This window comes from Schistocerca piceifrons, chromosome 11 (genome assembly GCF_021461385.2).
Source record: "Schistocerca piceifrons isolate TAMUIC-IGC-003096 chromosome 11, iqSchPice1.1, whole genome shotgun sequence".
Classification (NCBI taxonomy): Eukaryota; Metazoa; Arthropoda; class Insecta; order Orthoptera; family Acrididae; genus Schistocerca; species Schistocerca piceifrons.
This window is the reverse complement of record NC_060148.1, coordinates 108743879-108771848: the sequence shown is the minus strand read 5'-3', so window position 1 is coordinate 108771848 and position 27970 is coordinate 108743879. Positions and strand designations below refer to the sequence as shown.

Sequence of the window (27970 nt, the reverse complement as noted above, 5' to 3'; positions counted from 1 at the left end):
TATTTCCTTTGTCTACACACTTTAATCTATGTTGTGTGTGAATTTTATCCTGATGGCAGCTTTATAAATACCTTTAAACTGATAAATTGATTAACTCTGCACTGGCAGCCACTCCTATCTTTCCTTTGGGAAACTGTGTTCCAGAATCCCTCACAGTGGGACGAGTTCAGGAGGCTGAGGAGGCCACGGCCGTGGATCTGGGCGCTCTGCTGGACGCCGGGGACGGCGCTGTGGTGACTCTGCTGGCCGGGGACACGCGGCTTGTGGCTCACAGGGCTGTCTTGGCCGCCAGGAGTCCCGTGTTTGCGGAAATGTTCCGTCGCGTCACTGTAGAGGGCAGCAGCAGCCAGCTCGTACTCTCGTACACAGAGGGTCCTGTGCTGCGCCAAGTGCTGGCATACCTCTACACCCTGCAGGTGCCCCAGCTGCCCAGCATGGCCCCAAAGCTGCTGGTCGCCGCCGACATATACGGCCTGTCGGTACTGAAAGCGCACTGTGAGCAACAGGTGGTCGCCCAGCTGTCTGTCGAGACTGCGGCAGCTGCAGGTGTTATCGCGATTAGGCATTCCGCCAACAGGCTGAAGCAGGCCGCCGTCGCCTTCATAAAGGCCCACTTGCTCCGTGTGATGGCGACGCAGGGCTGGGCTGAGGCTGTAGTTAACGACCCACAAACTGTTGTGGAGTTGACTCATCTGATTGCAGAGACACCGACAGACACCAGGTAAGCGTGAGACAAGTCACAGTTCTACGTTACATAGCGATAAGTGTGTGTACTGCCAGGCCTACAATGTCCACCACAAAGTTTAATTAGATGTGCATGTGCAGTAAAATACATTACTACTGACATCCATTTTCTTGTATACACTATGTGATCAAATGTATCCAGACACCTGGCTGAATATGACTTACAAATTCAATGAAGCCCTCCATCAGTAATGCTGGAATTCAGTGTGGTGTTGGTCCACCCTTAGCCTTGATCTCGGCTTCCACTCTTGCAGCCATACGTTCAATCAGGTGCTGGATCGTTTGCTGGGGAATGGCAGCTCATTCTACACGGAGTGCTGCACTGAAGAGAGGTATCGATGTTGGTCGGTGAGACCTGCCACGAAGCTGGCGTTCCAGTATATCCCAGATGTGTTCTGTAGCGATCAGGTCAGGACTCTGTGCTGGCCAATCGTTCACAAAGACGTTACTGTCATGCAACCACTCGGCCACAGCCCATGCATTATGAAAAGATGCTCTTTCACGTTGAAAGATGTGATCACCATCCCCGAACTGCTCTTGAACAGTTGGAAACAAGAAGGCGCTTAAAACATGAATGTAGGGCTGTGCTGTGATAGTGCCACGCAAAACAACAAGGGGTGCAAGCACCTTCCATGACAAATACGGCCATATCATAAAACCACCGCCTCCGAATTTTACTGTTGCCACTACACATACTGGCAGAGAGTTCACAGGGCATTCGCCATACCCATACCTTTCCATCCGATTGGCACATTGTGTACCATGGTTAGTCACTCCACACAACGTTTTTCCACTGTTCAATCGTCCAATGCTTACGCTTATTACACCAGGAGAGGCGTCATTTGACATTTACCATCGTGATAAATGGCTTAAGAGCACCCACTCGACCATGAAATCCTAGTATTGTCATCTCCCGTCTAACTGTCATTGCACTTGTAGTGGCTACCGACGCAGTTCCGATTTACCATATGATGTTCTGGATAGATGTGTGCCTATTACAGATTATGACCCTCTTCAACTGTCGGCAGTCTCTGTCATTCAACAGACGAGGTCGGCCTGTACGCTTTTGTGCTGTGTGTGTCCTTTCACGTTTCCACTTCGCTATCACATCGGACCTACGCATGTTTAGGAGTGTGCAAATCTCGCATACAGACGTATGACAAGTGAGACATCAATCACCTGACCACATTCGAAGTCCATCAGTTCCGTGGAGCGCCCCATTCTGCTGTATCACGGTGTGTAATGTCCACTGAGGGCGCCAATATGGAGTACCTCGCAGTAGGTATCAGCAAAATGCACCTAATATGAAAAATGAATGTTTCTGGGGGTGTCCAGATACCTTTGGTCACATAATGTATGTCATACAAATACCGGAGTTGTCTGCATTGGATTGTCACACACTAACTGAATAGCTTGTCTAAATGCTCTCAAGGAACACGTTTGCTCAAAGTAAGCAAACATAAAGACATTGTACTTCGCAACTAAGCAGGTTGAAAGCCACAAACAAGTGCCGATGTCGAACATTTCAAATACGGTATCTCGTAAGCGACTCGTACTTGGATCCTGCAACAAACACCACTGTCATTCTGAACTACGCTACTCTTCGTTTGTTAATGTCAATAGGAGTTGGTCTATTTAGAAAAGTGTATCTTGGCACAACAAATACACTTCCTAGGTATTAGTACAATCTATGGATTGGCTAACAATACGAGCTCCCGACTACCAATCCACTGTATGAAAACAGCAGATGAATAGCACTTTCAATACCCACAATATTTCTGGAGGAAGCATTACGTGATTTACCCTATATATTGGCAAAATAGTAAAATTTCTTTCATACTGACACTCTAACCTGGATCCTGAAAGTTGTTAAGGCCACTGCTCGCATAAAGTGGGAAATCCAGGTTCGGGTCCCAGTCTGGCACAAATCTTCTAATGTCATCAGTAAATTGCAGAGTGAGAATCTCATCGAATTTTAACTGCAAACACATTTCTTATGCTAAATACAGCTGTGAACTGCAGCAGGGTCTGTTCCTTCAGACATGCATCCTTGTCTGAAGGACATGTCATAGGAGGTTTTTAAACACAGGCACTGTAAGTAGTATTCATATGCCCAGGCACAGGTCGTGACAACAATAAGTGTGTTTCTTCCTGAGTGAGAGTTACAGTGATTGTTCTACAGCAAGACATGGAAACTCACGGTGATATGTGGAGTTTTAGGTCGGTCACTGAAGCATCCTCGCATAGACGAAGTTGTTCGGCGATCGTACTTGCACATTGGGAATTCAGATTCCAGTCCAGGTCTGAGATCAAGCTTTTGACATCACCAGTAAACTGTACAGTTGGAGTCTCATCGTATTCACGATTGTGAATACGTTTCTTGTACTTCACGCAGCTGTAGCTCAAGCAGTACTTGTTTCTTCAAACATGCATGGATGTCTGAAGGCCATTGCACAGTAGAGCCATAAACACAGACACTGGAAATAGAAATAGCACTTTCTGATGGCTCACAATGCTTTCGTTGAATTCTAATAACATTTTCATCAAATCTTTTGTTGGCAGATAAGTTAGCAAGAAGAGAATCATGCAATAGCCAAGATTTCCATAGCTACATGGATTATTTAGGTCTTATTTGCAGTCAACATTTCTATTGAATTGCATGTGTACAACAAGCTGTTATTTACGTTAGCTCCTGAAATGTTTGAAGAAAAAGGAAAATTAGCTGTGGCCACTGCAGGTTCCGTTCTAGTGATGGTCACAATGATGGACTGCTCAGATCACAGACAGACACCACAGTGACAGGTGCTGTTGGCAGCTAGGGAAAGCCCGCTATGTTCTCTGTGCTGTACATGCCACCCTAAACCTCTTCCTTCAAAGTACCCTCTGTTCTCGTTTGTTGTCTCCCCTGCTTCTGGGAATGAGATACCTATAAATGGCATTTTACTGTGTAAAGTGAAGGTGAAGAAGCTGAAGAAGTCTGTCGCTCCTTACCAGGACCAGGGAAACATCTACACTATGTAGTAAAAAGTATCTGGACTCCCCATAAAACATACGTTTTTCATATTAGGTGCATTGCGCTACCACCTACTGCCAGGTACTCCATATCAGTGACCTCAGTAGTCATTAGACATCGTGAGAGAGCACAATGGGGCGCTTCGCGGAACTCATGGACTTCGAACGTGGTCAGGTGATTGGGTGTCACTTGTGTCATACATGTGTACGCAAGATTTCCATACTCCTACACATCCCTAGGTCACTGTCTCCGATGTGATAGTGAAGTGGGAACGTGACGGGACACGTACAGCACTGAAGCATACAGGCCGACCTCGTCTGTTGACCGACAGAGACCGCAGACAGTTGAAGAGAGTCTTAATGTGTGATAGGCAGACATCTATCCATATGATCACATAGGAATTCCAAACTGCATCACGATCCACTGCAAGTAGTATGGCAGTTAGGTGGGAGGTAACAGAACTCGGATTTCATGGTCGTGTGGCTGCTAATAGGCCACACATCATACCAGTAAATGCAAACAATGTCTCGCTCGGTTTAAGGAGAGTAAACATGGTACGACTGAACCGTGGAAAAACGTTGTGTGGCGTGACGAACCACGGTACACAATGTTGCCATCCGATGGCAGGGAGAGGATGTGGCGAATGCTTAGTGAACGTCATCTGCCAGTGTGTGTAATGCCAACAGTAAACTTCGGACGCAGTTATGATGAAGAGCAATTCGTGGGTGGTGATTGCGTCTTTCAACCCGTTCAAACACATGTTCTGAATGCATGGCTTGGGGCGGAGTGGTTACACCTCAGTAATATTCCTGTAATGGACTGGCCTGCACAGAGTGCTGACCTGAATCCTACAGAACTTCTCGTGATGTTTTGGAACACCAACATCGTGCCAGGCCTTGCCGACTGACAAAGATACCTCTCCTCAGTGCACCACTCCATGAAGTATGGGCTGGCATTCCCCAAGAAACCTTCCAGCACCTGATTCAACGTTGCCTGCGAGAGTAGGAGCTGTCATTAAGGCTAATGGTCGGCCGACACCATATTGTATTCTAGCATTACCTATAGAGGGCGCCACAAACTTGTAATTCAATTTCAGCCAGGTGTTTGGATATTTTTGATCACATAGTGTATCTTAGAATGCTGCAGCACAGTTCAAAGGGTCAAAGGGTGCAGCAACGTATTTTAAATTCCCCATTCGTGATGTTTCCATTCTGTAAAACCTGAAATCTTCGTTGTAGTGGTCAGTCACATTAGTCGCTACACCCATATCAGTACAACAGTTTTGCGTGTTGTGTATCTCCCTTTTACTTTCTAGGTATATATGTGGGATTCGCTGACAATTTCTGTAACAAAATTCATTAACTCTAAAAAACTATTCGAGGGGAATTAGAAAAAACTTTTTTGAAGTTTACTAATCTCTAAGGAATATGTTGTCATTCTCAATCGGAGCATATTTGGAACATCTCTCTTGAAGAAGATGATATGAAAACATAACTCTTAAACACCACATGACCACCTCACAAGAAAGGCGACTGGGTTTCGTAACAGCTCTGCCGCTTCAGGCAGCTCCACATAATGCTCTGTCTTCCTTCACATTTCCTTCCCGCTTCTAGTCTGTTCTTTCCCATGATATTGCCATACTTCAGTGCACTCCCTTGTGCAACACACAAAGGAAGGCGCTTTTTTGTGTGAAAACTCAGTACTTGGCTCTTAGAGGAGGATCTGTCAAACATCTACTGACCAGTCTTTGCTTAATATTCCCTGTGGTTTTTGTAAATATTAGTCCTGCAGTGTTTTCTTCTGGTAGATCTTAGTGTTTTCCTTTTCTGACCTGTTCCAGTTGTTGGTCCATCCCCAACCTCGTCAAAATGAAAGAGATCTTTAGATACTTTTATTCTTTTTTATGAACATATCACATTATAAATACTTACTACAATGCTAGTGACTAGTAATTATCATAAATTACTTTTATTTTTAGATATATCTGAATATTTATGCACCTCTTACTGAGCTGCTTCAAAAGCTGGAATTCATATCCTTCACATAATAATCCTTACACTCAATTATTCATTTCTCATTTATTTTTATTGTTACAGAAGTGTATTCCATAATTTTAAACGAAAATCAAGGTTTGAATGAAAATGCTTATCGCCACAGCCATGTTTTCAAGATGCCTATTATTTACACATTAACTTTAAATATGTAATTCTCTCTGAATTATTTAGAAGTAAAGTTGGAAAATCCACTTCTTAACTTAAATAGCGTGCATGTCACAAGACCCAACCAGTATCTACTTCATTGCCTCAAGCTATGTACACTATTGCATTGTAGCTATTCATCTGCTTACCATGACAACCAGTTCACACACAAGTATCCATCCACATTACGTGCATATACATGAAGCCTCTCTTCTTATGTAAATGGTAAATTCATCGCCCAGTTTCGTCGTGAGAAATCACAAACGTTAACCAACACGCACACACACACACACACACACACACACACAACTACAACTGCCAAAAGTAGAAATTGCCACATCTTCAGTAACATAGTTCTCATTTGATACACGTATCTTAGGGACTGTGAACAAAACAATACATTACTGCGATTGGCTGGTCCAATAACAAAAGTGTTAAGGGAGGTGTATCTAAGAAGATTAGAAAAATGAGTGAAATATAAGTGGTACAGTTTTATCGGTTGCAATGCTGTCTCGAGGCAGTAAAATATTGCCAGACATGATAGCGTGGCCAATCTGGCTCCAAACCTAGAGAGACCCTAGATACTTCTGTTAGTACAGGGTGGAGCAAATGAAAGTGGCCTGGGAGGTTGGATACGATTGCACGTGAGTATATGCATGTAGCCACAGCCTGTGACATGCACGCCATGTGATCCACCACGTGATCCACATCAGTTCAGATTGTAGTGCGGGCTGTGCCATTGTGAGAGAAGCAGAGCAAATGGGGCGATGGTACTCTCAGTGGAGCATCAGGCGTTCGTCGTGAAAAGTTATGTGAGAACGAAGTCATGGAAACGGTATGGTCAGTTGTTTCCTGCGAAATTTAGTGGTTTTAAAGCCTGAGGAACGAGTCCATTGCAACGCTTAATCCGAAAGTGCTGTCAAACAGGATCTGTTTTGAAACAGTAAAAAAGAATGCCTAAACTCCCCTGCAGTGCGCCAGAAAATGTTTCAGAGACCTGCCAAATCAATCCAACACCTGTCACAAGAGACCATGTTATCACACTGATTATGCAGACCTGCATATCCAGGATGGTCCATTGACTGACTGGGCCAAATATCTCACGAAATAAGCGTCAAATGAAAAAACTTGTCTAGCTTGAAGAGGGAAACCAGATGGCGCTATGGTTGGTCCGCTAGATGGCTCTGCCATAGGTCAAACTGATATCAACTGCGTTTTTTTTTTAAATAGGAACCCCCATTTTTTATTACATATTCGTGTAGTACGTAAAGCAATAAGAACGTTTTAGTTAGGCCCCTTTTTTCACTTTGTGATAGATAGCGTTGTAATGGTCACAGACATATGGCTCATAATTTTAGACGAACAGTTCGCAACAGGCAGTATTTTAAATTAAAATACAGAACGTAAGTACGTTTAAACATTTTATTGCGGTTGCTCCAATGCGATACACGTACCTTTGTGAACTTATCATTTCTGAAAACGTATGCTGTTACAGCGTGATTACCTGATAATACCACATTAATGCAATAAATGCTCAAAATGATGTCCGTCAACCTCAATGCATTTGACAATACGTGTAGCGACATTCCTCTCAACAGCGAGTAGTTCGCCTTCCATAATGTTTGCACATGCATTGACAATGCGCTGACGCATGTTGTCAGGCGTTGTCGGTGGATCACGATGGCAAATATCCATCAACTTTCCCCACAAAGAAATCCGGGGACGTCAGATCCGGTGAACGTGCGGGCCATGGTATGGTGCTTCGACGATCAATCCACCTGTCATGAAATATGCTACTCAATACCGCTTCAACCGTACGCGAGCTATGTGCCGGACATCCATAATGTTGGAAGTACATCGCCATTCTGTCATGCAGTGGAACATCTTGTAGTATCATCCCGTAATTTCTATTGTGCCCAATGGCAGAACTATACACGACGTTCAAAGTCGTCGTCATGCAATTCCTGGTGGACAGAAATATGGAACGGGTGCAATCGATGTTGATGTAGCATTCTCAACACCGACGTTTTTGAGATTCCCGATTCCCGCTCAACTGGCCTGCTACTGATTTGCGGATAAGCCGCGACAGCAGCTAAAACACCTACTTGGGCATCATCATTTGTTGCAGGTCGTGGTTGACGTTTCACATGTGGCTGAACACTTTCCTTAAATAACGTAGGCTAACTATCCGGCGAACGGTCCGGACACTTGGATATTTTCGACCAGGATACCGAGCAGCATTCATAGCACACACCCATTTGGCATTTTGATCACAATAGCCATATGTCAACAAGATATCGAGCATTTCCGCAATTCGTAAACGGTCCATTTTAACATGGGTAATGCATGACGAAGCAAATACCGTCCGCACTGGCGGAATGTTACGTGATACCACGTACATGTACGTTTGTGACTATTACAGCGCCATCTATCACAAAACGAAAAAAGTGGTCCACCTAAAACATTGATATTACTTTACGTACTACACTAATATGTCATAAAAAATGTGGGTTCCTATTTAAAAATACGCAGTTGATATCCGTTTGACCTATGGCAGCGCCATCTAACGGGCCAACCATAGCGCCATCTGGTTTCCCCAGTGCAAGCTAGACGAGTGTCTCTCTTTGTAGTGTTTTCGTTTGATGCTTATTTCGTGAGATGTTTGGCCTGGTCACTATCAATGTACCACCCTGTATATCCCTATCTCATGTCTGTTGGTTGTTCCTAAGCGCCTCCCCATTTGTGAATGTCCATTCACTGAGATAACAATGAATGGCTTGGACATGGATCTTTTCTTTATATCTGATGGAGACTAATTTCAGCTGAGTTTTTACGTCAACTAACAGAATCACAGGTCCTGGGTAGCAGAGAGTCAGCAGAACTTCCACGAAACACCTTTGCACGATCATAAGGTTGGATTTTGGTGTGCAATGTCTGCACGCACCATTACTGGTATCACCCTCTTCAATCAGCTGCTGACTTTGGCCCATCACATTGCCAACATTTGGGAGCTATTTGTGGCAGCATTAATGCAGGAGGGAAAGGTGTTCAGTTACTGCCAAGAAGATGGAGCAACTGGTCATACAGCAAGCCGGACCTTTGAGCATAGATACACAATTTCATGATTCACAGTTGTTAGCAGAGGTCAGCCTGGTTGGGGCCCTACCTGGCCATCTTTGTCACCTGATCTGTCAGTGTGTTATTACACTGCACGAAAGACCTCAAGAGCAGAGTCAATCACAACAACCCTCACAGTCATCAAGAACAGCAGCAGAACACTCCAGATGAGACTGCAGCAGTTCAAGCATCCAACCTTCGATCCGCCTTCAGCAACCTACCGACCAGGGCCCAAAAGCATCAAGAGATGAATGGTGCTCATTTTCAACCGCTGCTATAGTCATCTTAGTGCTGCATTTACTTTCCTCTGTTTTATTGCTTTGTACTGTGGAACTCTAATCTCTGGCAGCTTTTATTTGACGCCACCTTCTAATAAATTGCATGTGTATGTGCATCCACCTTAGACTACTGTATATGGAAAGAGCAAAGCTATACAAGGCAGTAAGCTAGTAACCTTTCTCTCTGAGTCAGTAAATATAATGTTATCTTTTGTAACTGCAGTACAAGTATTTGTATTAGTGTTAATATTAGTAGCAAATGCCAGTAATAACATAGTAGTAACAGTAGTAGTTGTAGCTTCTAGAGAAAATTCATGGTGATGTAGTATTAATAGAGGCTTTCAATAGTTGTAAGAGTTATATTATTTATTACTGCAATTACAGTATCAGTTCTCATTGTAGTGTTAATAGCAATATGTAAAATGAAATAGGAAAGTTAGGCAAGATGATTTGAAATAACGAATGCCACTATGTAGAGCACCACATCGATATCCATATAAATGTTGGAGCATACTAGTAGACAGAAATAAGGACAGTGAAAATCTTATATTTTAGACATACCATATTATAATGTTCAAAATAAGAAAGAAATACGAGAAAAACAAGCTTGACATATTTGAGATACCTAGTAGTTTCCCGAGAGCATGGCAGAGGATGTCCTGAGGTGGTATTGTGTACCAAAACCAGTAACCAGTAGGCTAAATGAAAACTGCTACTAAGGACTAAAACATAGACACTCATCAGCCAGAACATTATAATCACCTATGTAATACTTGATATGTCCACCTTTGCAATGGATAGCAGCAGTGACACATCATGGTCTGGAAGGGAATTGGCACAACACTGCCCACACAAGGCACCTAATTCCCAATAATTCCTCACCGGAGGAATGAGCTCTAACGCCACGTCGAGGCACATCCCAGATGTGTTCGATCGCATTCCCATCTGGTGAGTTGTGGGACCAGCACATGAATTGAAACTCGCCACTCTGTTCCTCGAAATACTCCATCACTTCCATTCCTTGTGATATGGTGCATTACCTGGTTGAAAAACGCCACTGCCATCGTGAAACATTATCCTCGTGAAGAGGAGTATGTGGTCTGAAACAAGTGTATATTACTTGTTGGCCGTCATGGTGCCTTGAACAATCTCTACTGGAACTGTGAACGTCAAGGTGAATTTCCCTACAGCACAATGGAACCAGCGCCAGTTTGTCTCTGTCCCACAGCATAGGTGCCCAGGAGCTGCTAATGGTCAAGCGCCCATTTCAGTCATAGTTGCTGATGTCATGGTGTTAACATTGGCAAATGTATGGGTTGCCAGCTGCAGGGGAACACTGTTAGGAGTCTTGAGGGTACTGTGTGTTCAGACACACTTGTAGCCTGCACCGTCTGTCGCGTTCTACCAGTCTGCCTGGCCTACAACATTCGCAATATGTAATGAGGGTTGGCCACCCAACCCCATGACGTCTGGACATAGTTTCACCTTGGTTTCGCCACATGTCGAAGGCACTCACCATAGCGCTCCTCGAACACTCAACAAGTCGTGCATTCCGAAATGCTCGTCATGAGCGTTCAGGTCGTCATAAAATTCCCTCCTTCAAACTGAGACATATAGCATACCTTCCCCATCTACAGATCGCTGTTCCACCCGAGAGGGTATTGAGAAAATGACATAAAGAAATAAATAAACCAATAAATGAATCTCTGAACCAAAGTGCAGGATAACACATTGCTGATAAAAGACTATTATTTGGACTCAGATGGTAGGTACAGTTGTAAATGAGTCACTGTGAGCCCAGTATGCAATATGGCATGCTTCCCTTGTCCTGACCAGACGTGATAGACTGTAAAGTTGACAACGATAATGCCTGCCCTCGTGGTCATGTACAACTCAACACTGCTACATTGTAACATCTAAATGCCCCAAAATCTTATTGCTGCACAATTAGACCAGCCATGCAACTGGAGATCAAGAGTGGAGCAGCTTCCAAATTATGTCAGCTGCAGATAACGCATGCGTAGAAAGTGTCTCTGTATCCTTTACAAGTATCACACAACATCTGACACTGTTCAAAGGCATTATATAAACGTGCTGTGGTGTCCAGTCTACCAGTCATGGAGATTTGAAACCTTGATCAGTTACACTGCAGCTGATTGCGTGTTTGTGTAAGAAGCCAGAATGACAACTCACCGCTTTTTCGGATTGCTTCAATTTATCTGTCATGCATCGAATTATATATTCTGAAACAGTGACTTGTAACAGTACACTTGTTTCAAACGGTGTCTTCACTCTTCTTTGGATTCACAGACTGAATAGCGTTCAGTTTTGAATTTGAATGTGACACCTTTTGTTTCACAGATAAGAGAGACATCAGAAACTATCGACCTGTTTCACTGCTTCTATCATTTACCTAAATTTTTGAGAAGGTGATGTATTGTAGAAGATTATCTCACCTTGGCAACAATAATATTGTCACCAAATCACAGTTTGCCTTTCAGAAGGGGTGCTCTACTGAGAATGCCATTTAAATGTTCACACACCAGATAGTACAAGCATTAAATAACAAAACAGCACAGGTGGGTACTTTCTGTGGTCGATCCAAGGCATTTGATGGTGTAAATCATAGTATACTGCAAGATAAATTTTGTAGGGTTGATGGTGTAGTCAATCTTATCATATCTAACCAAAAGGTTGGAAAAAGCTGTATTTAGTAGTAACTCAACCAACAGAATTCAGGGACATAATTCTGACTGGGTGGAAATCACATATGGGGCTCCCCAAGGCTCAATCTTAGGTCCACTACTGTTTCTCAAATATGTTAATGATCTACCATCTAATGTACAGCAAGCAGAATTAGTTCTTTTTGCAGATGACAACAGTATTGTTATCACTCTCAGTATTAATACAGAACTGGAAGAAATGGTAAACAAAGTTCTCAAAAGTATCATTGTTTGGTTTTCTGCAAATTGTCTCACCCTGAATTTCAGAAAGACACATTATATACAGTTCTGCAGCTCTGGGGGGTACTGCATCAGTGATAAGTGTAACACATGGTGGTGAAGTAATTCATAGGGTGGAAATTTTTAAAATTCTTAGGTGTCCATATTGATGAGAATTTTAATTGGAAAAACATAAATTCTGGAACTCCTAAAAAAAACTTAGTTTAGCTACATTTGCACTTAGAATCATAGCAAATTTAGAAAAGCCAGCCGGAGTGACCGTGCGGTTCTAGGCGCTACAGTCTGGAGGCGAGCGACCGCTACAGTCGCAAGTTCGAAACCTGCCTTGGGCATGGATGTGTGTGATGTCCTTAGGTTAGTTAGGTTTATTTAGTTCTAAGTTCTAGGCGACTGATGACCTGAGAAGTTAAGTCGCATAGTGCTCAGAGCCATTTTAGAAAAGAGATAAATCAGTAAGTTGACATATTTTGCTTCTTTTCATTCAGCAATGCCATATGGAATAATGTTCTGGGGTAATTCATCTTTAAGAAATAAGCTCCTCATTGCCCAAAAACGAGTTGTAACAATAATATGTGGCGCTCACTCGCGATCGTCACGTAGCCATCAGATTAAGGAGTTGGGCCTACTGACTACCGCTTCACACTATATCTTTCCCTCATGAAGCTTGTTGTAAACAATCTACTACAGTTCAAAAGGAACCATGAGGTACATGATTACAATAATAGAAGAAAAAATTACATTCATTACTGAACATTAAGGTTTTCTTTAGGTTGCCATTAAGGTTTGAACAAAAAATTTTGACCACTTACCCTGTGATACAGAATGTCTAACAGACAGTATTGTAAAATTAGGAAATAAATTGAAAAATTTTCTGCTTGAGAACTCCTTCTACTCTGTAGGAGGCTTTCTATGTTTGTAATGTGTAAAAGGTTATGGGTGGGAACTGATAACTCAATCTGTATTTCTTGTTACCATTTTGGGGAAAAAGAATAGCAATTGTATAGTGATGTTTAGAGTACAAATAGACGTATAAATAAACTGGCAATTTGAATCTAAAATGACTCATTCCACGACATGACGATCTATCGTGCAATTTGATGCATGGAGCATGAAAGTAAGTAACAAGTGTTTCTTTCTATTCACCGTGAGTGGGCAAAATTCACTTAAACATCTGAAAATTCGGTAACTGACTTCTATCGTACCTCATTCGTTTCATATTATGCAACATTTATCAACGACATTGTACCTTGTAGACATACTGTATTTGGCTATTTTGTCACATTCTTGTGAGGCATTAAAATACCAAAATACAGAAAAAACTCGCAGTGCAGCTATTACTCGGTAATGGCGTACGGGAACTCTGTCTAAGACTCGTAGAAGTCTCACGACTTGACGGAACAGTAAAGTGATAAGAATTAATCCCTACATGTTATATGTCTACTTCTAGTACTCATAGATCAACTTTGTCATTATACCATAAATACCTTACGCCTCAGTTGTCTTTGATGGCGAGTAGCGAGCGGCGAGACGGAAATGACGCCCCTTGTGACGGTAGTCTGCTTGGCAAAGGAGCAGTTCGGCGCTGTCGAGTTTCTCTCGCTGTACACAGACATGCAGGCCGACCCCAGTTTTCGGCGCGGCACTCGCCTCACCCAGTGGTGACCCCCGCCCAGTGCAGCCGCCAGGCTGTCTGCCATTCACCCAGGGGGCGACGCGACGCCTGGGGCGGCTGGCGACTTAGGCTGTCGTCATCCTGGCCCCAGGGCAGAACTGGCGCCATTACCCGTGTCATCTCACGTCACGCGAGCGTTGCGGTCCTTGTGTCGTTTTGGGCCATCAATAATGTTCGGAAGCGACATCCCACAGACTAACAACCTTTCACAACATCATATCACTGCCATAATTCATCTCCTTCTTGATTTATATCCCCTTTCTTCGTGTTCCGGGATTATTTTCGCATCATTCTGACAGACAACAGCGATGAAAGAACCCAAAGAGATTTTTAGATACCTGTCTCCAATTTCTTCTCCCTATAGTCCGATTCCTGTCTTCTAAGCGGATAGGAAGTGAAAAATTAAAAAAAGTCGACTTTTCTAAAATATGTCTGTTTTGTAGAGTACATCTTTCTGAATAGTTTGATGTATAAAACATATATATTTCAGTGATTATAAGGCACGCTATTTGGTCCTACGTGTACCAAGATGAAGCGTTACACCCCTTACCACAGACGTCTGCTGTCATACATATGTGTATTTCACTGTGTAGAATTCGAATGTTTATATTTGCGCCAGAGATGGACATACGTGTAACAAAGGACTATTGACATAGAAGAAATGTCTTGATGGCGGCACCCAAACCCCAATGACAGCTTTACTGAATGTGCATGGAAAAGATTGCCTAATACGAATTTTTGTGTGGAAGAGATGCACTTGCTGTTGGTGTTTATGATGCAGTTACATGTTTTAATGATGGTGTGCAAAGCTGGATATGTATTTTAGAGAAAATGGGAATCAAGTGCAAAGCGAACTGCATCAAAGCTTTATATGCAGTAAACAGAGAGCGTGCAGTGAAAGCACATAAATCATTTTTGGAAGTGATAAATTCGGAAAGAATGAATCATAGGAATGTGGAAAAGACTAAAACTGATTTACAAAATGGGAAAAAACCTCTTTATGGTGCTGGACAGTTCTAAAAGATGCCAAATGCAGCCAGAAACGTTAATGGCCATTTTCTGCAAAACACAAGTTTCTGTTCTCGGGTACATGTAACATCCAAAATAAATATCCCATTCCTTTTCCAACGTAATAGCCTTATTAAACACAAACTCCTTAATGCAAAACTCTGGAATTCGCCATATCTATTAAAAACTGTGGTAAAGTTTGAGATAATTAAGTATAAAATTTGTGTTTTTTCTAAACATGAAGTTTAAATGTAAGAGGTCATTCATTTTCTTGTAAATTAAATTAAATCTAGAATTTTATACACCTTTATGTATGGATTGTACGCTGTGCAAAATTAATCGAAGAATCTCTCTTACTCATGAAGAAAAGTGTACCTATAGCAAAGAATGCAGCCAATAGTAAGTGAAAAAATTATAAAGTTTCACATGTAAAATAAATTTATTTCATTATGTTTTTGATCTTTCACTGCTATGATTGTGAATCCTGGTCATGTTGACAAAATTTTATGAATTTATTTGTAAAAATATAGTTAGTAGAAATTAGTGTCATGTGGTGCCTCTTCTGCTCCAAGTCGGCCCGTTTGACGTCCAACCTCCCTTAACACACGAACTGCAAACACCATCTCATGACGGCAGTACCACAAGTGCATTGATGGGGTACTGTCTTTCAAATTTCTCTGTGATTATGCTGTTGTCTATTGAAATTGTGTTGACCAATGGTTGTTGTAAGCACAATTGTTGAGCTTTGTGCAAATCTTATATTTATGCTTTATTTTGTACCAAATATTTTGTAATATGCTAGGCTACAGGTATGAGAAAATGAGGAGAAGGAAGATGTATGATTACCTTAATGCTGTCATTCGTCTTACGTGGGCCACTACTGTCGTTGGCAATGTGTGTTCTATTATCTGTGTGTGGACAGTACCTCAGCTGTACCATCTGCGGTAATCTGCCCACTGGACTCGATGTGAAAACCCTTTCGGAAGCAGTGTTCCTTCTGTGCAGCACGCCAAGCGCTGGAGAGAGCAGGACCGGCCCCTCCTCGCAGCCGCACAGTGGCCACAGCGACGACGGCCGGAGCCCAGCCACAGCTGTGCCCCCCACCACTCCCCAGACGACTCCGCAGCCTGATGACATCGCCATCTGTCTCCTGCGGTGAGTTCAGCCACTTAACGTGTAGACTGTCCACAATCACAGCGCGACATGTTGAGCAGTTAGCCAAGTCATAAAGTCAAGAAATCGAATGTCGCTATTTTACGTTTTTGACGAAGCAGAAGTTGTAGGTCTCGTATAAAGTTTTTCCTTTCATTAATTGTGGCGTTCGACGAGGCAAGAATATAAGGCGATCTATACACCCTTCTACAGATTTGTTGCATGACTCGTTTTCAGTTCCTAACACAGCTGACTTGTGTAAAATAACACTAAATAATTCCCCAAAAATAACGACTGTGCTGGTGTGTTGGGAGCAATTTCAGTTTTCAGCGAAAACACTGTCTAGTAATCTCGCAGAAAGCCCTAAGATATTCTGGTAATACATTAAGCACAGTAGTGGAAAGAAGCAGTCAATAACCTTCGCTGTGTGATAACAATGGTGAAGTCACTGGTGACAGTGCCACTAAAGCAGAGTTATTATACATAGTTTTCCGAAACGCCTTGACCAAATAAGAAGAAATAAATATTCCTGAATTCCTATCAAGAATAACTTCAAAGTGAGAAACATAGAAGCAGATATCCTCGGTGTAGCAAAGTAGCTTAAATCATTTAATAAAGGCAGTGCCTCCGGTCCAGATTGTATATCTGTAAAGTTTATTTCAGAATATGCTGTCATAAAACTTCCATATTTAGCAATTATATACATCAGCTCGCTCACAGAAATATCCGCACCTAAAGACTGGAAAATTGCTCTTGTCACACCAATACTCAAACAGGGAAATAGGAGTAATCCGCTGAATTACTGGCCCATATCACTAACGTCGATTTCCAGTAGAGTTTTGGAACATATGCTGTCTGAACATTATGAATTACCTCGAAAAAAACGATTTATTGACACATTATCAGCAAGGGCTTAGAAAATATCGTTCCTGTGGAACACAACTAGGTCTTTATACTTATGAAGTAATTAGTGCTATCGACAGGGGATGTCAAAAGATTCCATATTTTTAGATTTCCTGAAGGCTTTCCTAGCCTAACTGCGTGCCTATTGAATATTGCCTCAGTTGCGCGACTGAATTCGTGATTACTGTCAGAAAGACATCAGATAAAGCAGATGTAATATCGGGCGTTTCCCAAGGAATTGTTATATGCCCTCTGTCGTTCCTGATCTATATTAACGACGTAGGAGAAAATATGGGTAGCTCTCTTAGATTGTTTGCAGATGATGCTGTCATATACCGTCTTGCAAAATGATTTATATGCGACATCGATATGGTGCGAAAAGTGGCAATTGACCCAGAACAAAGAAAAGTATAAAGTTTTTCACACAAGTACTAAAAGAAATCGACAAAATTTCGATTACGCGGTAATTCACACAAACCTGAAGGCTATAAATTCAATTAAATACTTAGGGATTACAATTACAAATAACCTACACTGGAACGATCACGTAGATATTGTTGTTGCTAGAGCAAACGAAAGACTGCGAATCATTGGCAGAACACTTAAAATGTGGAACAGGTCTGCTAAAGAGGCTGCTTACACTACGCTTGTCCGCCCTATTCTGGAGTACTGCTGTGCCGTGTGGGATCCGCATCAGGTGGGACTGACGGATGACATAGAAAAATTTTAAAGAAGGGTAGCTCATTTTTTATTACCGCGAAGTAGTGGAGATAGTGCCACGGGCATGATTCGTGAATTGGATTTGCAATCATTAAAACAAACGCGTTTTTCATTGCGACAGGATCTTATCATTAAATTCAACTACCAGTTTCCTTCTCCGATTGTGAAAACATTCTGTTGGCACCCACCTAAATAGCGAGAAATGATCACCATGATAAAATAAGAGATCTCAGGCCTCGCACAGATAAATTTAAGTGCTCGTTGTTCCCGCGCTGTACGAGAGCGAAACGGTACAGACACAGCTGGATGGTGGTTCAGAGAACCCTCCGCCAGGCACTTTATTGTGAATAGCGAAGTACTCACGTAGGCTTGGATGTAGATGGTTTCCTATCTTATGAATTAACTAGGAGGGAAGAACCCTTAACTTGGATTTCCACGATTATTCTCCCAACGGTATGATGAGAAATTCTCTCACAGGGTGTGTGGTAACACCGCAGCTGAGGGAGCGGAATCAGTTGACATCCGTGGCTTATATCCTACTGCGAGAGACGTATGTGACAACGTCTAGTGGCAGTTTTTGGAAATCATTCGTGGCAACAACAGCTTAAACGAAAGTGGAAGTCGGACCTGTCGATGTCCTACTGATAAAGGCGGCCATTTTGGATCAATAAAAATCAGGTCAATCCTATTGTGTTGGCATGGTTGAGTGGAGATGGACACAGTAGCAATATATCGACAGCTGTAAAACCTCCTGTAGCTCAGGGAGTTTTACAGGCGAAGTGACAGAAGTTTTTCTTTCTATTCATCGCAGACCAGTTTCAGTGTAAATTCGTCTTGTCTTCACTTTTCTTATTTGAAATCATAGATCTATAGTGGTAGTCACCGATATTTGACTGACGCTTTGTAAAATAACCCTGTCTGATAGTGAAGTGATATTGTTGCAGGACACATTTCAGTTTATGCCTGAATTCTACAGGCCTAAAAGTGGCAATTCAGAGTATTCAACATGCCTTTACAATTAATGAGAGCAGAATCGAACAAGTTATTGGACAATAGATGAGTCTGACCTTACCAAGTATTTTAAGAATGAGAATGGGATCAGTAATGTTTCAGTGGACTCATGAAAACATATTCTCTCCCAGTGATTCAAGGATTTCGGGCTTTAATTACCTATTATGGTCAGCCACAGATGTACGATGCCTTACATTTAATGTTTGCACCAAACTGAGCAAATACCTCTCAGAATACTTTTCCCAGTCTAAAAGCTTTATGCACACAGGCAGTCAACAAAACTTCATCCATGGGTCTGATAATATAGAAAGATACAGAGAATGTACGCTGAAATTTTTTAAGATAGAGAGCCTGATAGGTATTTACCCAATTTGTCGTATACAAATAGCATCAGCCATTTGACATAAGAAGACAACCAACGAGAAGTAAGTGTAGCAGGAAAGACTAAAGATGGAGAGTACAGCGAAGAAGACTATGTAGATGAGCCATAAACTCATCAATGTAAGATGATGCAGCATAATCAATAATAATTAATGAATATGATGTCAGGCAACGTCTGTAAATTGTGTTGTACGTACTAGACATAAAATTGGCAGAATCTCAGTAGAAAATGGGCAGAAAGCAAATTAGAAAATAAATTATTGTTGTTGAACAAGAGATAAGACACGGAAAGGAAAGAATGTTTCAGCATAAAAAGACTGATATAACAAGAGGAGAAGCTGGCTACAAAGCGACAGAGAAACATCAGCATGAGGAAATAAAATATTAAGACCAGGAAATGAAACATATTAAGACAATACTCGATAATGGAGTGAAAAGTTTGTTGAGAGACAGTTAAAAAAGCCAGGATGGATAACAGATCGTGCGTAACATGGTAGTAATGTGAATAACAATGTACGGGGCGAAGAGAGTCATGGCTTCCTTTTTTCTTCGGCATCAGACGGCTGTGGTGACTAGTTAGAGGTCCTACATAAATATAGGCTTTGGAAGACTAAAGGCGACAACTACTTTAAACAAAAATAGTTTACAGTCATACATACACTGAGTTAAAAGAATATAGAACACTGGAACGTCTGGAATACATTTGCCAGGGTAACATATTTAACTGATTAACACCGCAAGATCGCAAGTTAATGTTTTATGCAAGATAAGCCACTGGTAACGTGAAATGTTGGAGCACTGTAAGAAGGTCGAATGCAAGCGTGCAGACATGCGTGCGTTGCGTTGCTCAAGTATCGGATGTCAGTATTTGAAATGGAGTTCGATGCCTGATGCACTTGGTTGGTAAGTACAGGGACGATTAATGCTGTAGGTGAATGATGCCAGAGTAATTGTAAGATGATGTCCCATATCTACTCTGCTGGAAACAGACCTGGTGATCGAGCATGCCAAGAGACGTGTCAACACTCTTTAGAGTATGTTGGGTTACAAGAGCGGTAAGCGAGCTAGCGTTATCCTGTTGAAAAACTGCCCCTGGAATGCTGTTCGTTAATGGCAGTAGAACGGGTCGAATCACCAGAGTGAAACAGACAAGGTGTGTGGGATAACCATGAGAATGTTCCTGCTCTCCCAGATCATAACTCCAGATGTAGGTCCAGTGTGTTAACACACAGAAAGGCTGTGAGTTTTTTTCAGCTGATTTTATCAATAGACTGGGGGCTCTTCGTCTTAGCAGTGTAAACCTTCTAGTAAGTTTTGATGTGGTCTCACTTTTTACAAAAGTTCCTCTTGCAGATTCTTTGATACTGATTGGTAGCATGTTTCCTGTTGATATCACTGCTTTGTTCAGGCATGTTCTTTCCTCAACTTATTTTATGTTTAATCAAGAATATTTTGAACAGACTGACGGTGTCGCCATGGGTAGCCCCTGTCTCCTTTGGTGGCCAACCATTTTATGGAGGATTTTGAAGAGGATGCGCTTGAATAAGCTGCCCTGAAACCAACAGTATTTTGGCGGTATTTGGATGACACTTTCAGAGTGTGGCCTCATGGAGAAGATAAATTAATGGAATTTCTACATCACCTCAACTCCATTCATAGCAACATCCTGTTCACCATGGAAATAGAGAAAGATGGTTGTTTGCCTTTCTTGGATGTCCTGGTTCGAAGGAAGAATGATGGTTCTCTAGGGCATTCAGTTTACCGGAAACCCACTCATACTGATTTGTACCTGCAAGCATCGAGTTGCCATCACCCATAGCAACACTTGTTCATAGAGCTCATACCGTCTCAGATCTAGATAGCTTACCTCAAGAACTCTCCCATCTAAAGACAGTATTCAGTGAAAATGGGTATTCCATACGGCAGATTAACAGGGCACTAACAGTTAAAACTAAGAAGCAGGAAGTGAATAAAGAGGAGAACATGTCGGAACAATCTTTAGCTTTTCTTCCTTTCGTTGGCAACACGTCGTTTAAAATAGCAAGAATCCTCCGAAAATTTCAGGTAAAAGTGGTTTTCCGCCCACCATCGGAGATTGCGGACCTTGTGGGATCGGTTAAGGACAATCTGTTACTACGAAAGGCCGGAATTTACAAGATATCGTGCCACTGTGGTATGGCTTACATAGGTCAAACCACTCGCACCGTGAAAGAACGCTGCACTGAGCATCAACGTTACGCCCGCCTTTTGCAGCCAAGCAAGTCCGCTACAGACTTCGTTTAATCCCTATGAGATGTTGATAAATGCGTCTTTGTCGTCTCAAAGACATTTCTGCCCTACATAAACTCACTACGTCCAGTCTCAAAATGTAAGTAACGCTCGAGCCCGTTACAGTGTATAATTAAAGCAGGCTTCATTTGCTCCCTCACAGTGGTGCTACTAGCGCCACTCTTAAGCGACGTGACTGCCGCGAAAAGTCATCATCATTCAGATGTAGAAACACGCCTACCAACTTTCGTTTACGTCGCACAGCTTTATCTTGGTGCTGCAATCCTTCATTGTATGTACTATTTCGAAAGTAAAAGACGTTGTTAACAATGTTACCAAAATCTCAAAAAGTTCTTGAACGACTTACTTCACATTTTCACGCGATACTCTAATGAACGTTGGGACAGTGGTCATGAGATCAGGAGCTGCAGGTGACAACATACTGTTAGTAAATGCACTTGCATTGGTCATCTTTTGCCGCAGCCCATTGACGCCAAATTTAGCCGCACTTCCGAACAGATACGTTGGTAGTACATTCTACATTGATTTCTGCGGTTATTTGACGCAGTGTTGCTTGTCTCTTGCACTGACCAACCTATGTACAAGCCGCTGCTTTAGGTCGCTATCTGAAGGCTCTCAGCCACAGCATTGACCGTGGTGACAGGTAATGCCTGAAATTTTGTATTCTCGGCACACTCTTGACACTGTGGATCTTGGAATACTGGATTCCCTAACGATTTCCGAAATGTAATGTCTCATCCGTCTAGCTTCAACTACCTTTCGGTGTGAAAAATCTGTTAATTCTCGCTGTGTGGGCATATGGCCACAATCACGTCGGAAACTTTTCACATGAATCACCTGATTACATATGATAGCTCCGCCAGTGCACTGCCCTTTCCTATCTTGTGTACGCGATACTACCGCTATCTTCGTATGTGCACATCACTTTTGCACAACTTGTCACCTCCATGAAAGTCATTTAGGATTGACATATGTACCATGTTCTAGGTAGCCAAGGCTAAATAACAGCAGAAAACTTAAGACAAAACTTTAAACAAACAGTCGTAGGAAGGACTGACACAGAATATAGAAAAGTCAAAATAATAATTACCATGGGAATTCCATTCCCAACGTCAGAAGAGAGAGCAGATAAATAGAAAGATTACATTGACAGCTCCTATGAAGGAGGAACTTTTCTGATGACATGGAGGAGGAAGCAATCTGTGTTGGCGTGGAAGATATAGAGGATGTACTGTTAGAGGCAATATTTAAAAGAACTCTGGTCGATTTGATAACAAATAAAGCTAAAAGGATACATAAAATTTAATCATGACTACTGAGTTCATAGGGGAAAGTGGCATCCAAGTTAGAGTGTAGAATCAATATACCGTCTCACTTTCAGAAAAAAAGTCATCCACTTATTTCCAGAGGTAACAAGGGCAGATAATAGTGAAAACAACAGCACAATCGTCTTTGGAACTCATACATCCGAGCTGCTGTTGAGAATGATATAAATAAGAATGGAACAGAAAATTGAGAAACTGTCAGATGACGGTCAGTTTGGTTTTAGGAGAGGTAAAGGCGCCAGAGAGGCAGTTCGAAAATTCTACTTGATATTGGAAGCAAGTCTGACGAAAAGTCAAAATACAGTCAAAAGTTTTTTTACCTAGAAAAAGCGCTTGACAACATAAAATTCTGCAGGATCTTCGAAAGTCTTACGTAAATGTAAGTGAGTTACAGGGAAAGACAGGTAGGTTACAATATGTACAAGAACCAAGAGGGAAGAATACTGGAAAATAAAGAACAAAATGCTCAGATTAAAAGTGTGTAAGACAGGGTGCAGTCGTTTCCCCTACTATTCAATCTATTCATCGAAGAAGCTATGATGGAAATATAATAAAGGTTCAACTGTGGGATTCAGATTAACAGTGAAAGGATGCCTAAGAAAAAATTTGTTGATGACAATGGTGTTCTCAGAGAAAGTGAAGAATTACGGAATCTGTTGAATTGAATTGAGAGTCAGATGAGTAAGGAATATTAATTGAGAATGAACCACGGAAATAAATTTCTAATGAGAAGTAGCAGATATTGGAATTTTTTACATTTAAATTGGTGGTCATGAAGTAGACTATATTAAGGAATTCTGGAAGCAAAATAACCCATGATATACAAAACAAGAAGGACATAAAAAGCATAATAGCAAAGACAAAATTGGTACAACTAGCCAACATAATTCTACTTCTATGAAATAAAGGTAATAATTTGAGGAAGAAATTTATGAGAATCTATGTTTAGAGAACTAGTTTGTGTGATACTGAATCGTAGTGGCAAAACACCGTGACTGAGGAGACTACGAGCGTCTGAGATGTGGTGCTAGAGAAAAGTGTTGAAAATTAGGTGGACATCTTGGATATGGAATGAGGGGGGTACTCTGCAGAATTAGTGACATGGGGACAGACTGACAAGACGAAGGGGATGTAGAAACTGAAGAGAAAGACAGATTGGCCTACATCCAGGAGTTAATTGAGCATGTAGTGTGTAACTGCTATTTTGAGATGAAGGTTGGTCCAAGAGAGGAATTCGTGGCAGACCACATCAAACCAATTAGATAACTACTGGCTAAAACAATTTCATTTGACAGATTAATAGAGTTTATTTCTACCGAATTGTCTTTAGTTCACAAAGAAAGTTTAACATGTTATTTCTGAGGCTGCAACACAGTTTGTAACATCAAAATGTAGGTGTTGCTGTCACACGCAAATAACATGGCCCGTTTCTCAGTAGACATTCAGTTACATCGACAGTTTCTGGACACTCATTAGTGAACATTAATAATGGATGTGTCAAAGTTTCATCTCTATGAAGGCTTCGACTCCGCTGAGGAAGCTTTCAGTAATGGGTCTGAACTTCAGTGGAAAAATGAGAACCCATCCTTCCTCAACGTTGGACTCTTCAATCTGCAGCGAAGTCACCTTCTAACTCATCCCAAAGCAGTTACATTGGATTCAGCTCGGAATTCATGGCAGAATTATACATTCATGGAATGTTGTTGTCCACAAACTCTCACGTGACAGATAATGATTTATTACAAGGAGCACTGTCTTGCTAATACAAACAATGATACTGTATTGTATGCAGTACCTAAATCTGGAAAACGTGATTCATATACTGTCGAATTTAGTGTTCTCTTAAGCTCAATAGGGGAATAATAACATAACCATGGGTATACCCCATAATGTAACGCCATCTTCTCACTCCTTCACTTTTGGCATTACACAAAATGGTAGGTAATATTCATCAACCAAAAACAGAACCTTCCATCGGACTGCCACAGGTGGTTCATCTGTCTGGACCATTCATTTCCACTCATCCATCGCCCAGAGACGTCACGCTTTACACCAACGTAAGTGTTGCTTAGCACTGACTGCAGAAATGTGTGGCTCATTGGGGGGGGGGGGGGCTACTCGACCATTTTGCCCCCTTCTTTTTACCTCCCTGTGCACAGTCGTTGTGCTGGCTACGGTGCTTCATGTGATTTTTTACAACGACCCTCCATAAAGCTCCATGGTCCCTATTGGTCGGTACATGGATCCGCCTCTTCTACCTTTTGCTATGGTTGTTCCTTTGCATTTTAACAGGCTTTGCTTCACATGTCATTCTTCCAGAAGTCCACATATGCCCTCGCTACTTTGCTGCACACCATCAGGACCCGGGCAGTGCATGCTCTTGGATGGTTTACTAACGGACATTGAAGCAGGTGGTTCATAGTCTGGATGTTCCCACACAGACACAAATAACTTTCACCAATTCCCCACTTGTGCAGATTTCTTTTACATCTGTCCATTCCTGAACATATCCTGTTCAGGGTTTTCTATCTCTCCCACGCAAGTTCCACACCTGATGGCAGCACTTCCTCAGAATCGTGTGCATATTCTTATCTTCTTTTTCTAGAAGTTTTTGGTGAACCTGTGAGCGGTTCGGTTGAGTGGAGAAAACTACTTCTTGACGTAAGGCGTTTTGGTACCATTTGGTACCCATGGACCTGATGACGTTGATTTTGAACCTGTTTTGTTCGTTCAATTCTGCTCTGTATTGAACATCGGACATTTGGCGGAGCAATTCCTGACAAGCAGTATAGGTGTTCTACTTTTGTTGGCTTAAGACATCCAGTAATATGTCCACACATCTGGTTCAGGACAGTGTCCAGCTTGCAAACTCAGCAGCAGAGTAACAGAGTGGCATTGTGGTGGTGTGTAAAACTTTTGGATTAGGTCGACATTTTGATGTTGTTAGCTTGCCAAGTAAGTTATTTCGTGATTGGATTTCTGCCCTGCTCTTCTCAATGTGCCACTTGAATGACAGTGTCCTATCAAGAGTAACTCCCAAGTACACTGGGAGAGGGCAGTGTGTTAATCTTGTGCCGTTGCACCAAACATTCAGTTCTTGTTTCGCCTCTCTGTTGTTAAGATGGAATAGGCAAGTCTGGGTCCTACTTGGATTGGGTTTCAACTGATTTTCATTGTAATAGTTGGTGAGATTTTCCAGGTTCTCAGCTAGTATTTCCTCAATATCCTTGTAGTTTTATGCCTGTGCTGCTATTGCCCTATCATCAGCATAAATGAAAGATCTTGACCAGGGACTAATAGGTTGGTCATTTGTATAAATATTGAATAACATGGGTCAAGAACACTGCCCTGGGGAAGCCCATCTTTTTGTAGTCTCCATCTGCTCTTGTTACCTTGGAACTCAACAAAATACCTCCTGGTAAATAGAACTGATTTGAGTATAGCAGTCAATTCAGGGCTTTTTGTTGCTTTTTGCACTTTTGCAATGCGATTTCTTAGGTTGATGGTATCATATGCTTCCATAAAATCTATAAACACCATTCCTGTAGTAAGTCTTTTCTCAAACCCATCTCCAATATAGTGGGGTAAGCTGAGAGCTTGACTGGTACAAGATTTGCCAGGCCAAAATCCTGCTTGCTCTTTTATTAGGATGCCCTCAGTAAGCTCTTTGAATCTGCTTAGTATCAAACAGTTTGTGTGTTGTGCACAACAGAGAGATTGGCCGATAACTCTTAGGATCTTCTGGGTCCTTACCAGGCTTAAGAATTGGAGTTATTTTTGCCTGTCTCTAGATTTCAGGAATTCATCCATTTGCCCAACAGCAGTTCATAAACTCCAACAGTCACAATTTAGAGCGAACACCGAGACGTTCATTTTCAATATCATCTAGGCCTGCGGCCTTACCAGTCTTTAAACTTTAGATTGCTTCTTTCAGTTCTGATATTGTAAATGTATGATCGAGTGTATCATTATTTTCTTCTTGGACAGCATTTAGTCTACTCGTATGCCCTTTCTTCAGTCTGTGTTTCGCTTTACCGTTTTTCAGCAATTGGGAGGCTATTTGGTTTGCTGTACCGCCAGCAAAGTCTGGTGTACCTGCAGGTATACCATCTAATTTTTGAGCAGTCTCTACGCTTTCCGACTACTGTGAGTCATGTTAATGCTTTCTACAGTGTGTTACCACTTCTGTCTTCTATTTTCAATCATTGTTGTTATGACTTCTTCACCCGCCTCCATTGTTTATGGGGAGAATGGGTGTCATAAAGGCCACAATACGTTTCGTATTTCTCTTTTGTCTCTTCGCTGTACCCTTGAATGTACGATTTTCTTCATCTTCTCGTGTATTCTGCCGTGCACAATATTTTAAAGCTTTAACAAGCTCACTGAAGTTTTCTGGTAGAGGTGTGTATCCGCAATATGCTCTATGGGATTCAAATTGGGAGATCGAGCTTACCATCCCAGGTGTGCAATATCTTCCATTTCCAAGAAAACTTCAATCGGCTGATCTCTATGGGGCATACCTTTATCGTCCATCAATACGAAGTGGCAGACCACAGCACCTCGATCTGACGGCGTATGAGGTTCCAAGACCTCGTCACGATACCTGACAGGAGTTAAGCCTTGCCAATTCACCCATACAATGTCATGAAGAGATGTTCAGGTAGTCCAAGTAATCGCTGAGGACACCATTAAAGAACCTCCTAATATCAGTCTCTTTTGCACGATATTTGGGTCACGAAATACTGTTCCGCGTTCCCTCCACATGAAAATCCGTCGAGAATCGCTCTCCAGACCATTTTCGGACTCACATGTGAAAATAACATTGGCCTTGCTTGTAGTTCTCTGAGCTGTTTCTAAAGGCTGCCCAAAGAACTTCACAGTGTTAGGACATTCCCTAGCCCATACATTGCAGTTACTGATACATCTCCCACAATATGTGTATTCATAAGACCTTTTGTCTCATTATCATTTTCTATATGCTGTATCACTTAACAAATGCACCATAAAATCCTAATGCCCAATAGTTCACACATATTTGCTTTTTGCAGATGTTTTGTGTGTGTGTGTGTGTGTGTGTGTGTGTGTGTGTGTGTGTGTGTGTGTGTGTACAGTGTGTTCAGAAATTTCCTTTACAGACTTATATGATTTGTAGAGGGGAGTGAGTACTGGAATCCATGTCCAGAAACATACCGTTTC

General features: G+C 41.9%; 1 protein-coding gene and 1 long non-coding RNA gene across 2 annotated transcripts in view; both read left to right on the top strand.

Moving 5' to 3' along the window:
• LOC124720281 overlaps window positions 1-363 on the top strand; it is a 75934-nt gene extending 75571 nt beyond the window's left edge. The window contains exon 3 of the long non-coding RNA XR_007006113.1: window positions 145-363. This is a non-coding gene — a long non-coding RNA (uncharacterized LOC124720281). The remainder of the gene's footprint in view (window positions 1-144) is intronic.
• A 4-nt stretch (window positions 364-367) lies between these two features.
• LOC124719766 (speckle-type POZ protein B-like) lies at window positions 368-16152 on the top strand. Its single transcript, XM_047244964.1, has 2 exons — window positions 368-721; window positions 15999-16152. The coding sequence occupies exons 1-2, from the start codon at window positions 435-437 to the stop codon at window positions 16150-16152; spliced, it is 441 nt and encodes a 146-aa protein (XP_047100920.1). The 5' UTR covers window positions 368-434.
• The last annotated feature ends 11818 nt before the right edge of the window (window positions 16153-27970 follow it).